General features: G+C 31.5%; 1 protein-coding gene across 5 annotated transcripts in view; it reads right to left on the bottom strand.

The window, feature by feature from the left end:
* The window catches only part of LOC145240709 (putative tubulin polyglutamylase TTLL9), a 209,885-nt gene that overhangs the window by 117,177 nt on the left and 79,421 nt on the right, over nt 1-13,287 (bottom strand). For all 5 annotated transcript variants that reach the window (XR_013862527.1, XM_080104001.1, XM_080103997.1 and 2 more), the window contains exons 4-5: nt 10,262-10,373; nt 2,023-2,108 (exon numbers count right to left, since the gene is read on the bottom strand). Coding sequence is in view for 4 of the 5 variants with exons in the window: in XM_080104001.1 (XP_079960127.1) it covers nt 2,023-2,108; nt 10,262-10,373 (198 nt within the window). In the remaining variant the exon portion in view is untranslated. The remainder of the gene's footprint in view (nt 1-2,022; nt 2,109-10,261; nt 10,374-13,287) is intronic.

Raw genomic sequence — 13,287 nt, 5'->3', positions numbered from 1 at the left:
TATCATAGAGTTTACAATTGAGGAGAGGAAAATTAATGTTTTTAACTACTTTACTAACTCAACTTTTGACAGGTACAAAGAATGTAAACAGAATACTTGAATATCTATGTATCTCATACAGGGATCAAGTGTTAGTCTCATAAAGAAACGCCTTGATTTCTGAGAACTTCGACTAGAATAAAATGAAACAAAAGTGACTAATCAGTTAAAACCGTTTGTATTGTACGTCATTGACCAGGATTGTTAGTGTCACTCAGTTTTTCATATTCTAATGTGCACCAGTTGTGTGGATAATGTTTACCACTAAGCTTTCTTCCATTCTTATATTTCATAAAGCATCAACTGAAAAATGAATCTTTCTACAATGCATGTAGGCTTTTAACAAATGTCACAAGTCTATAAAGTTTCTGCAAATGACACTGCTCTTTTGCTTTGTTGAACTGTAAGACCATGTGCTACCCCACTGGTTAGCAAACACTGACCCTAACACTTTTTCCATAGCCATCTTCTCTTTCATCTTTTCCTCTGGCCCTGTTGCCACTTCTCACATCGGCATCTGCCATAGAGTGCACAGTGGCTTACAAGAATAACAAATAACACAAAAACACAAACTCTGAGAAATTCTGCAAGTATCAGTTGCACTTTGGGTGTGTGTGTGACACAATCGACCCTCTGAATACTAATGTCCACATCTTCATTGTTTGTCGAGGCCTTTTTGTCATCGATTGATGGCCTTTTTGTCATCGATTGGTGGCCAGCTCATCTTGATCTACTCCAAATCACAACCTGCCTTCAACTGTGAAACTGTCCTCAACCGTTGAAAACTCAAAACTGTCCATAAACTGTTCCTAACTGTCGCTCATTGCCACTCCTCAAAGTGCCTGTAAACTAACTAATATATCGACATTCATGTCCAAATTTTGTCTGCCACATCTTGATTAAGAATCTTATTCAGTTTCCCTTGTGTACCCTAGCGAACAACTTCCTCTCCATAAACTTATTTCCTCTTTTTTTGTTATATTTTTCCTCTTTTTGTTTTTACTTCTCAACACTTGGGCGGGGGCGTTAATGTTGATAGCATCACAACTTCAAACCTCTAAACAAAGTGCACATATATCAGATTACCCTAATCCCTCACAATGTTTAGACAGCTTATGTATATTGCACTCAAATTTCTCATTCTACTACAAATTATCAAAGGGTATTTTTTAGTAGAAAAACTACTTTGTTATTTTACCATTCTTTATAATTCATTTCATATTACATCTTAATTTATCATATGTTTGTATTTGTATAGATTTGATGAGTTATTCTCTAGGATTAGGATTAGTACATTTGTGATAGACTAACACTTTGAACACTTGGGTAAAACAATAACATTTTATATTAAAAACACAATGTGAACTTAGTACAAATAAAAGACAAATGTCCTAATATACAGTATACAGATTAAATGCATAGCATATGATAAGTATGAGTTATATATGATAGACAAAAGGACATACAAATCATTGATTGATTATGTTTGAGCTATAAGAGGTGATCATTTGAGGTGATATGGCTATAAGAGAGAGAGAGAGAGAGAGAGAAACTCATTTTTGGATAATGAGCAGGTGGTTCCCTTGGGGACCAGGCACATAATGAGAAAATCCTCTACTGGAGAGGAAATGATCTCTACGGTGATCATTCTGTCCCTATATATGTTTTAAATAACCACATTAGGGAAATTAATTTAGATTTATTTTTTAATTACTGAATGTCTATATTTTTTCATTGGTATCTGCCACAGGATGCACAGTGGCTTGCAATTGTAAAACAAATCTTTGCTTTCTTTAAGCAAAGATTTGTTTTACAATTTCATATTGCAATTTCTGTAGACATGATGATCTATAGTAATGTGCCTTGCAACATAAATTCATAGTTGCATCATATTAATGCACACATTGTTATAAGTTTATCAGTCTTGTACAAGTATAAATCCAAGCCAGATCATTGCATTTCAGAAATAGATCATTCACTTACCATTGACTTTCTTCTTTTCCCTGTTCTTTTTCAATAAGTCTTTTAAGGCGCTTTAAATTCTTCACCATTAAATTTTTCCTTGTTAACTGCAAAAAAGCACAAGTTTAAATTGAGAAATATTCAATTGTAATTTTGATATCTTTATAGAAACAGTTTAGATTCAACGTTTCGATCAGTAAATAAAAATACTATAGAATGCATCTCTTTTTGAGAATTTTTGTACTTTATATTTATTAATCATTTATGTATATTTACTAATATACTAACAACTTAGTTTTTTTATGAAGTATTATCTAACCTAAGTTCAATTTTGAAAATATATACACGCAAGTATATCTATTGATAAATATATATATATATATATTATATTATATATATATAAATCCGTAATCCTGTCTGTTTGTTTGTTTGTTCACAATTTGATTAATATATACAAAAGTTTCCTTACTTTACTCTTTCATTTATTTCTATATATAGCTTCATTCTTGGAAACTAGATACAATAAAAAGATTATGTCATTTGCATATGACATTAAGAAAAATCGATTTTATTAAATAGCGGTATCTTAATTAATGTTTCTAGTGAGAGAATTGTTTTCAGTGTTTTATTTAAAATTGTTTTTAATACATTTTAAACAATAATTATATTGATAACATATTTATTTTTTTGGGAATTATTATTTCAACATCGAATATTTAAAAAACTTTTAGAGTTATTTGCCTCTTAGAATCTTCCGATCATTTCATTTGTTTGTTGTTATTATTCTTTAAACAGCTATACAGAAATCGCAAATTTTACGATGTGACCCATCGTTGTTTAATACCTAAAAAAATAGGATCTACTGCCCCCCTCTGAATTCCACAATTTACACTTTTCTTTCTTTTTTTTTCACGTTAATCTCATCGATTACAAACTTTAATTTCTAATTAAAAACAAGGTAAATTTTTACGACGTGACTCAGCGTCTTTTAACCCCTAAAAAAATTAGGACCTACTTTTTTTGGGCCCTAATACGTTTAAACAATCTTTATAAATAATATAAAAGAAGTAATTTCGAAAAAAAAGAAAATTAACACTTTAAAGTGGGGGATCACTTTTCTATATAAATTTAACCTAAAAATGAACACCCATTTTTGGCCACAGCATTCAACAAGATATATCATCCCTAGCATTTTTTTTTTTTTCAAATTTAGCGATCGAGATGGATGGGGCAAAACATGACAAATACAGTTTGTTTTTTTTTGCGTGGGAATTACATTTGAAACATAAAATAAATTATAAATTTAATTAATTTTTATGACACCATTCTGTACTTTCACCTTACACTTTTATAAACAAAATGAACCCCAACATATGACAAATTCATTTTTGTTATTTTGGAGGGAGATTACATTAGAAGCATAAAATGATGAAAAATTTAATTTAATTGTTTTGAAATTAATTGTTGATAGATCTTCATTTTTTTAGGAGTTCTATCTACTTGGTTATTTTTATTTATTTATTTATTTTTGCGATCACGCGGGCATTCGCTGTTATCTTTAGTGAAACAAAAGTTCTAATGATTTATTTTTAATTATTTATTTTTAGGGTGGGTATTTATAGTACTCAATATCTTGGAAATAGTTTCTTCTATCTGTATCCATTCTGCCGAAATATCTGGTGGAGAGGGTATCAGGTACTTCTTCTTTTAAGGAACGATTAAATTTACATGTTTTTATCCGTTCTTTTATTTATGGAATTGTTGTGAGGGTATCCATGTTACCCATGATGAAAATGATTAGTGTAGCAGGTGTGTTCCAAACGTAACTGTATGTAAACCCAGGCAACGCTGGGTACTCACGCTAGTATATATATATATATATATATATATATATATATATATATATATATATATATATATATATATATATATATAATTGAGAAATTTTTGAAAACTTTGAAGTGTCGAACACAATAATAAAATCATTGTTTATTGCTTTCTTTTTTTTTTTTTTTTTTTTTTTTGTAAGTCGTATATTTCGCTAATACATAGCCTCATCAGGGTCGAAAGTCCGGTTCGTGAATTTCTTTTTCTTCATTTTGGTGTTATGGCGAAGAGACCGGACTAACAGAGGCTATGTATTAGCGAAATATACGACTTACAAAAAAAAAAAAAAGCAATAAACAATGATTTTATCATTGTGTCGACACTTCAAAGTTTTCAAAAATTTCTCAATTAAATTTTACTTTTAAAAAGTGTCTTCAAAAAGTGTGACCAGCTTTTACTTTAAATCCCGCTCGAAACTGGAGCACTACACACTTGAAACCACCGGACTAACACGTAAATTCTCGTCTCTTCGCCATAACACCAAAATAAAGAAAAAGAAATTCACGAACCGGACTTTCGACCCTGATGAGGCTATGTATTAGCGAAATATACGACTTACAAAAAAAAGCAATAAACAATGATTTTATCATTGTGTTCGACACTTCAAAGTTTTCAAAAATTTCTCAATTAAATTTTACTTTTCAAAAGTGTCTTCAAAAAGTGTGACCATCTTTTACTTTCACACGGTTAATAGTAGCCGAATGGATACGGCCTCCGCTAATCGAGCCAGAGATGTCTCGTGTCGCGGGGTTCGAATCGTTCGACTGGTAGTAATCGTGACACCCTGCACTGAAGAATCCCGAAAGGATGAAACACTAGTGTCTGTAGGTATTTAATTATTATAGTAAAAAAAAATAATTATGACAGTCCCTTTAAGAAATTCGTTTCTTATCGTTGAGCACTTTCCGTTGAATTAAAAGTCGGTCAATTTAGCTCTTATGCGTAGATCATCGTATAACGATTTGATCACTGTCTGTCTGACGTAATGAACATTTAAATTAAAATGTTTAAAATTCAACGCTATTTCACACGGTTAATAGTAGCCGAATGGATACGGCCTCCGCTAATCGAGCCAGAGATGTCTCGTGTCGCGGGGTTCGAATCGTTCGACTGGTAGTAATCGTGACACCCTGCACTGAAGAATCCCGAAAGGATGAAACACTAGTGTCTGTAGGTATTTAATTATTATAGTAAAAAAAAATAATTATGACAGCCCCTTTAAGAAATTCGTTTCTTATCGTTGAGCACTTTCCGTTGAATTAAAAGTCGGTCAATTTAGCTCTTATGCGTAGATCATTGTATAACGATTTGATCACTGTCTGTCTGACGTAATGAACATTTAAATTAAAATGTTTAAAATTCAACGCTATTTCACACGGTTAATAGTAGCCGAATGGATACGGCCTCCGCTAATCGAGCCAGAGATGTCTCGTGTCGCGGGGTTCGAATCGTTCGACTGGTAGTAATCGTGACACCCTGCACTGAAGAATCCCGAAATCACTAGTGTCTGTAGGTATTTAATTATTATAGTAAAAAAAATAATTATATATATATATATATATATATATATATATATATATATATATATATATATATATATATAACTTTCAGATAAAATTCCACTTTATTTATCAGCATAGTCTTATTCCAACCATTCTTTAACAATTTGATGTCTTTTTTGTTGGACAATTTGTTTCTGGCCTCACAATACACTTTAGTTTCCAACATCACCGAAGCCGTTCTTTAATGGCTTGCCTACTGATGTTTGCATCTTTAGTCAATTTGGGTGATTTTTACTTACTTCTGTGTGCTCATCTGCTTGCCAATTTCATTCCAGAATCAAATGTGGCATCCATATTTCATTCATTGTCACATTGATGTGAAAATTTCTGTCCATTCTTTGGGGGTCGAATAAGCACTTAAATCATTTCATATCATCAATAAATAAACACAGTTTCTATGTTATCACAAGACAGGAAATGAGTCAGCATTTTTTCAAATTGAAATTTAAAAGTTATTAGACGTTTGTCATTTCTGTACAAAGAAAGGGGAACAAGAGAAACTCAGTTTTAATAATGCTTAGTTTACTATTCAGCTTATTAGGCATCCTCGATTTCAATAGCGGTTTGTAATTTTATTTTTGTTCACTCCTTACTTGAAAAAAAATTTTCTCTTCTACAAAGAGGGAGCACTTGGTTTTAATAGTGTCTGGAGGTCTCAATTATTTTATAAGTGTTTGATATCCTAGATACAGTAGGTGTGTTTAAACATAGTGTCACCTGATACAAAGAACTTCTCTGTCCTTTTGTTAGTGTAATCAGAGAGCTATAATCCAAAGTGCTCAATATCCTGGATAGAAAAGCTAGTAACAAAAGTGAGTTTTATTTTTCTTTCTTACCAAAAAAAGCATTTCTCTTCAAATGAGAAGGAATTTGGTTTTAGTAGTGCTCTGGAGGTCTCAATTTCATAAGTGCTCAATATCTTTGATAGAGCCATATTACAAAGGGCTTAATATCCTGGACAGAGCCGGTAGTAACATAAAAGGGAGTTTTCTTTTTTTCACTCTTCACAAAAAAGGATATTTCTCTTTAAAAAGTGGGGGAGAGGAGATTGCTGCCTTGATTTTATGTGCTCAATATTGTAGATAGAGTTGGTGCATTTAAACACAGTGTCACCTGAAATAAAAACAAAAGAAAAGAAAATTCTATGTCTTCTGTTAATGTTGCTCAGGTGCCATAATTCAAAATGCTCAATATCCTGGATGGAGCAGATAGTAACCCAAAGTGTTCAATATTCTAGATAGAGCAGGTGTGTTTAAACGTTGCCTAGGAAAAGGAGCTTATCTTCTATTATGATGCATACAGTAGACAAAGAATATGGTGCCATCCAGGAGTACCATATCTGGGAAATAAAATAAATTAGTCAATGCAAAGTACTCAATATTCTGGATAGAGCAAGTATGTTTAATGTTGCATTGCCCAGGAAAAGCAATACTGCTGTGCTTTGTTATACTATTTTATACAAGAAAAACTATGCTGTATTGCCTACGAGTCATAATAGTAATATTGCAGCATTAAATTTGATAGATGCTACATAGTAATCCAAAAATGCTCAACATACTAGATAGAGCATGAGTGTCTAAAAGTAGAGTTGCTCAAGAGAAAAACCTTTTCTGTCTTTTATTGTGCTGTGGTAAGTAGCAAAGAGTTCAATATTCTGGATAGAGTGAGTATGTTTACATTCCCCGTTGCTTAGGAACAACAACATAACTCTGCTTTGTTATATTATTTTATACAAATAATCGGCATTACCTGAGAATCATGATATTAATATTACAGTATTACATTTGGTAAGTGTATACCTGTGCATGTATTTGTTTCCATTTAAAAGTCAAAACTGCATAAGATAAAGTTTTAGAGACAACATAATATATGTACTTATAATTTTTTAATTCATTTTTCAATCAATTTTTCATTAATTTTTCCATCAATTTTTTCAGTCATTTTTTTTTCATTCATATTTTATCATTCATTATTTTAATTCATTTTTTATTCATATTTCCTTCTGTTTTTTTTTTTTTCAATCAAATTTTTCAACATTTTCTCATTCAGTTTTTCAATCATTTTTTCATACACTTTTCCCTTTTTTTCATTTATTTCTTCTTCGTGCATTTTTTATTTACTTACTTTCATTCATTTTGTCATTCATATTTTCATTTATTTTTCATTCATTTTTATATTATTTTATTCTTGCTATCATTCGTCTTTTTCATTCATTTTTCTTCATTTAATTTTTCATTCATTTTTTCACTAATTTCTTTTTATTAAATTATTTTATTTTGGTTATCTTTAGTTTCTTTCGTTTGTATTTTTCATTCATTTTCTTTCATTTGTTTTCATTTTCTTTTCAATAAAATTCTTTTTCATTTTTTCATGCGTTTTTTATTCATTTTTCTATTATTTTCAATACATTTTTCATTCGTATCGTATGAATTTTTTTTCATTTTTTTCTCATTTATTTTTCATTTGTTTTGTTTTCACTCATTTTCCTTCATTCTTTTAAATGTATTTTTATTTGCATTTTTTTATTCAGCTTTTTTTCTAATATCTTTTATTCATTGTTTTCATTTATTTTCATTCATTTATATGCATTCATTATTCATCTATATATTTTTCAATCATTTTTTATCATTTATTTCATTCTTTTTTTTTCATTATTTCTCACATTTTTTGCATTCAATTTTTTCATCCATTTTTAAATTGAATTTCTCATTCTATTCTTTATTCAAGGTTTTATTTATTTTTTTTATTCACGTTTTGAATTGCTTTTCTTTCATTAAACTTTTTTCATTCGTCCAGTCTCATTTATCATTTTCACTTAACTTTTTTGTTTATTTTTTTTTCATTCATTGAGAGTTTTGATAAGTGCTATATATTAAATCTCTTTGAACTATTGACTTGATCAACATCATATATCTTCGGTTTATTGTTGAATGGAGAAGAGGGGGATCAAAAATTAGAAATATATAAGAACTATTTTTTCTACTCAGCATTGTCTAGAATCAAAAAGAATTTTTTAAATAAAAAAGTAGGCTTTTAATATAAATGTCAGAGCGAGAAAAAAACTCACTTTATAGGTATATAGATTAGCTAAAACGCCCTTCCTTGATGAAACTAACTACCAAAACATTTAGTCTGAGAAGTCTACTGACTAAACACTCCTAAATTCGTTCTGATGGCTATATGAGACATTCAAACAAACATTGTTTAAGTTTAGTATAATTTCTACAAGATTAATTTTAATCAACATTATCTATCTTAATATGTAGATATGGAAGATGGAGAGAAATTAGGAATCGACCAGAAGCATTTGTTCTATTCGGTGTTGTTCAGGATCAATAATTGTAAAATTGCTGTATTACTTTTGGTAAAAAATATAGTAAATCTCTTTTTAATATGTAGAAATTAAGGGAAAGCAAGAAATTAGAAATTGGCTGGAACCATTTGTTCTACTCAACATTGTCCAGGATCAAAATTTGTGAGATTAGAAGATTAGTTCTGTAAGTGATGTATATTGATGTTACATGATAAGGGCTGTCCCCTTTTCATGTAAGTATAAAAATAGAGAGATTAGTTAAAATGAAAATGAAATAGCATAGGCGAAATTCGAACCTCGTAATCTAGGTTTAGAAATAGATTACGTGTGAGAATTTAAAAATGTAAAACAAGCATTTGTTTAGAATATAGATAAATATTTCAAGGAAAGAATGTTAACTATCAAGTTTGTTATGAAATTTTAAATTGAAAGAATGCAGCTTATAAGATAATGTTTTTAACATATTGGAAAAATAGGTTACTGAGAAATAGGAAAAGTTTTGGACACGTATGTCCAGAGCACGTGAAAGAAGGCACATGTTTTAACATGTGTATGACGTCACGGAAAATAGAAAGTTCTAGGAATAGAGAAAAAACTTTAGAGTTAGTCAGTCAGTGAAGAAACTCGGAGAGAGACAGTCAGGCGTCTAGGAAGCGAGACGTCACTTCAAGGAAAAATGTGAGACTTTGAATTCTTGGTGATGGAAACGGCCGGTCGTGACGAAATAAACCATTATGTGTTTTGTAAAGCTCGTCTTGTGTTTATGATTCTTACAAAAAGGTAAAGTGAAATTGTATTATATATGTGTGTTATAAAATGTCTTTTCATACACATCTCGACTTCTCATATCCACAATGAGAATCTACATCATGTCTACACAATGTCTGAACACTATGTCTTCACTCAAAGAGCTTTCTTCTTCCAATCTACACATCTAAGGAATGAACATTTTAATATAAGAATCTCTCTAAGTCTCTTACAACAACATTCCTCTCTATTCTAAACATCTCTTTATCTCTAAGACTCTCTCAATGAAACCCTTATGCAACATTAATTCTCTTTGGAATATTGTCTTTATCAACATAATTTACTTTAGCTTTCTTAAATGGAGATTCATTTTGATGGCTTTATGAGCCATTCTAGTAAATATTCGAATTTAATATAATTTCTACGAGTGTAATATTAATTCAACTTAAATCTATTATACATAACATGAATGGATTGTGAAATAATAAACCACCAAAAATAACTATGCAAAACAAAGATTTATTAAATAAATACTTTTATTTTCATTATTTGCTCCTGAAGATAGAAACAGGGATGATTTGCATTTAGTTTACATTTTCAACAATAGAATTAGCATTCCCAAATCATTTCTAATATTTACATTTGTTTTAAAGATGAAATAGTTAAAGAATAAATTAAATATTTGAAAAGAAGTTGTTAAAAACGTTGTAAAATGGAAAATGTTAAAGAATAAAATTAATTTTTTACTTACTTCATAGTGATTTCGAAAATGAAGCATTTTTTGATTTTCATGGAGATATAACCCAGAATAATTGTCCTTTAACCATTCTCGGTCACACCAAAAAAAGTCCCATTCACCATCGCTGAAGAAATATTTAAAATGAATAATTACATCCACAGGGTTAGCAAATTTGTTGGCTTTGAGGGCCAAAGTATCTTTAAGTAGATAATGAAGTAAATACTTTTAAAAGGCTTGAAATGCTTTCCTTTTAGATATTTTCAATGGATTCGAGAAAAGTTCTTTCCAAATGAGAAAGATATATTAACTTAATAGTTGAATGTTATTAAGAATTGTGAATATTTTGTATATATCTTTTAAAAAACTATCCATTTGCAATTTTATACGATATCCGACATCAACTACCCTCTTGTCTGATCTCTAAGTTGTTTCCTATAACTAAACAATTGCAGTACAATTGAATGACAAGCTCTAACTAAATGATAACTATAAATGTCTAGCATAAAAAAGACAGTAAAAAATTGAAAAGATAAGTCAAGAGTTGTTGTCAAAGCATTGTCTTTCAGGGAAATATCTGTACATTTGAATGCATCGCAATACTATATATTTATTGTCACTGCATTTCGAAAAAATTTTTTATAATGGCCAGAAAATGGATGCAAGCTGGTTATGTGTTGGACGTTAATGAATCTGGTAGATTCCTTCATATTTTTGAAGTGTAATTTTTCTATCAAGAATATTTCAGTTGACAAACAAGCTGACTACTTGGAGAACGTTTTGAAGTTTCAATACATTCAGAAATGAAGCAGATCAAAATAACCCAGAGGTTATTTCAGAAAAATTCGAGAGGTGAATAGAACCTTAACTGAACTTTTCCATCATACTTTTTACTTGAATTAAACGGACACATAAAGCATAAATTATTTTCAGGTTAGATTAAAGGCAAACAAATGCACGTCTTGAGATACCCAGGAAAGTGAAGAATGATTAAAACCGGACTGAGTTATAGAAACAATTTTTAGCAAAAAGTGAAGAATTGACTGTTGAAAGTCCGATAACTCTTGTATCTCTATTACCTCCCTTTCCCTGTACATATCCCATAACCCCTTTTTTGTTCTTTCCCCTTAATAAAGAGTTCTTCTCATCAGTCAACACGTGTGTCTATTTTCCTCCTTTGAATTCCTGTTCATTTTTATCTCTATTCCACTAAAATGTACCACTCAACAGGTTATGAGCCCAGAAGAGATAATGGAAACAGATGGAGCATATTATCTTTCGACAGAGATGAAGCCAAATACGAAATTTGGGAAGTAAAATTCTTAGGCCATTTACATACGCTCGGTCTAAAAGACGGCATCTTAGGCATAAATTCTACAAATGAACATGACGATGAAAGAAATGATGAAGCGTATGCCGAACTAGTATAGTTTCTAGACGATAAAAACTTATCCCTGATAATGAGAGAAGCTGCAGACAATGGAAGAAACGCTCTAAAAATATTACGCGAACATTACGCAGGAAACGGGAAGCCTTGAGTCATTTCTTTATACACCCAACTAACGTCTCTCAAAAAGAATAGCGATGAAAGTGTCACGGACTACATTATAAGAACAGAAACCGTTCTAACAGTCCTTAGAAATGCCGGACAGACAGTGGACGATGCTTTAATCATCGCGATGATATTAAAGTAATTACCTAGCCTAGTTTGACCCATTTTCTATATATGTGACTCACAGCAACAAAGAACTAACGTTCTCGGTATTTAAAACCGAGCTTCACAGCTTTGAAGAGACTGAAGCACAAAAACGAGTCTAGCAGCGACGAGATGATGAAATTAACTTTATCCTTTTCGAGAACTGCTGTAAGTAACAACGACTGCGACGAGACACTACATGCTACATGTGCGGCGGAAAAGGGCATATATCTACAGACTGTGCCAACAACAAACGAAAAATGTGGTGCAACTACTGCAAAGCCACCACTCATAAAAGAGAGTCTTACCACTACAAAGAAGAAGAATATACGTTCACATTCAAAATGGAGGACTACCACATGCGGAAGACGACGTCACCCACCAGTTTGCTTGTTGACGCTGGTGCCACTTCTCACGTCATTAGAGATGAGAAGAAATTTAAAAATTTCAATCAAACATTCCAGCCAGAAAACCACTACATGGAGTTAGCGGACAGAACAAAAACCAGCGGCGTTGCATTAAAAAGAGGAGACGCAGAAATACACTTAGTAGACAAAAATGGAAACTGCGTCACAGTTACTTTAAAAATGGCGTTATTGATACCTTCCTACCCACAAGACATTTTCTCCGTAAAAACTGTTTCTAAAAACGGAGCAACAGTCATTTTTAAAGAAAATAAAAATGAATTCGTACATAAAAACAGCAGAAGGTTCAAAATATATGTACATAAAAAACTGTACTATTTAACGACTACACAGAATGAAACCACCGAAGACAGCTGCCGTCAATGCTATGATGTCGACACGTGGCATAAAATACTCGGCCACTGTAACACTGACGACGTAACGAAACTACCCGCTGTAGTTCATGGGATGAAAATAAAACCAAAAAATGCAAACAATAGAAATTGCAATATTTGCATTCAAGGAAAATTCCCTCAAAGCAGAAACAAACACCCTGACGAATGAGCAACCAGCATACTACATCTAGTTCACTCGAACTTAGCAGCCCCATAAACCCGGCAGACTTAAACGGAAATCGATACGCTGTCTCGTTCACCAATGATTTCTCCGGTGCTGTATCTGTGTATTTTATTAAAAATACTAGCGACACCACACTCACCGCTGAAAAATTCATTGCAGATATCTCATCCTACGGCGAAATAAAAATACTGAGGACAGATAACGGCTCAGAATTTAAGTCGAACGATTTCCAGAAATTAGTCCACAAAAACAAAATTAAACATGAGACCTCAGCACAGTACTCACCTCACCAGAATTGAACAGCCGAAAGAAATTGGCGGACACTGTTCGAAATGGCGAGATGCATGATCATAGAGAGTGGA

This window comes from Euprymna scolopes, chromosome 1, assembly GCF_053919585.1.
Source record: "Euprymna scolopes isolate OS-2025 chromosome 1, ASM5391958v1, whole genome shotgun sequence".
Classification (NCBI taxonomy): domain Eukaryota; kingdom Metazoa; phylum Mollusca; class Cephalopoda; order Sepiida; family Sepiolidae; genus Euprymna; species Euprymna scolopes.
This window is presented reverse-complemented; position numbering and strand designations above follow the sequence as displayed.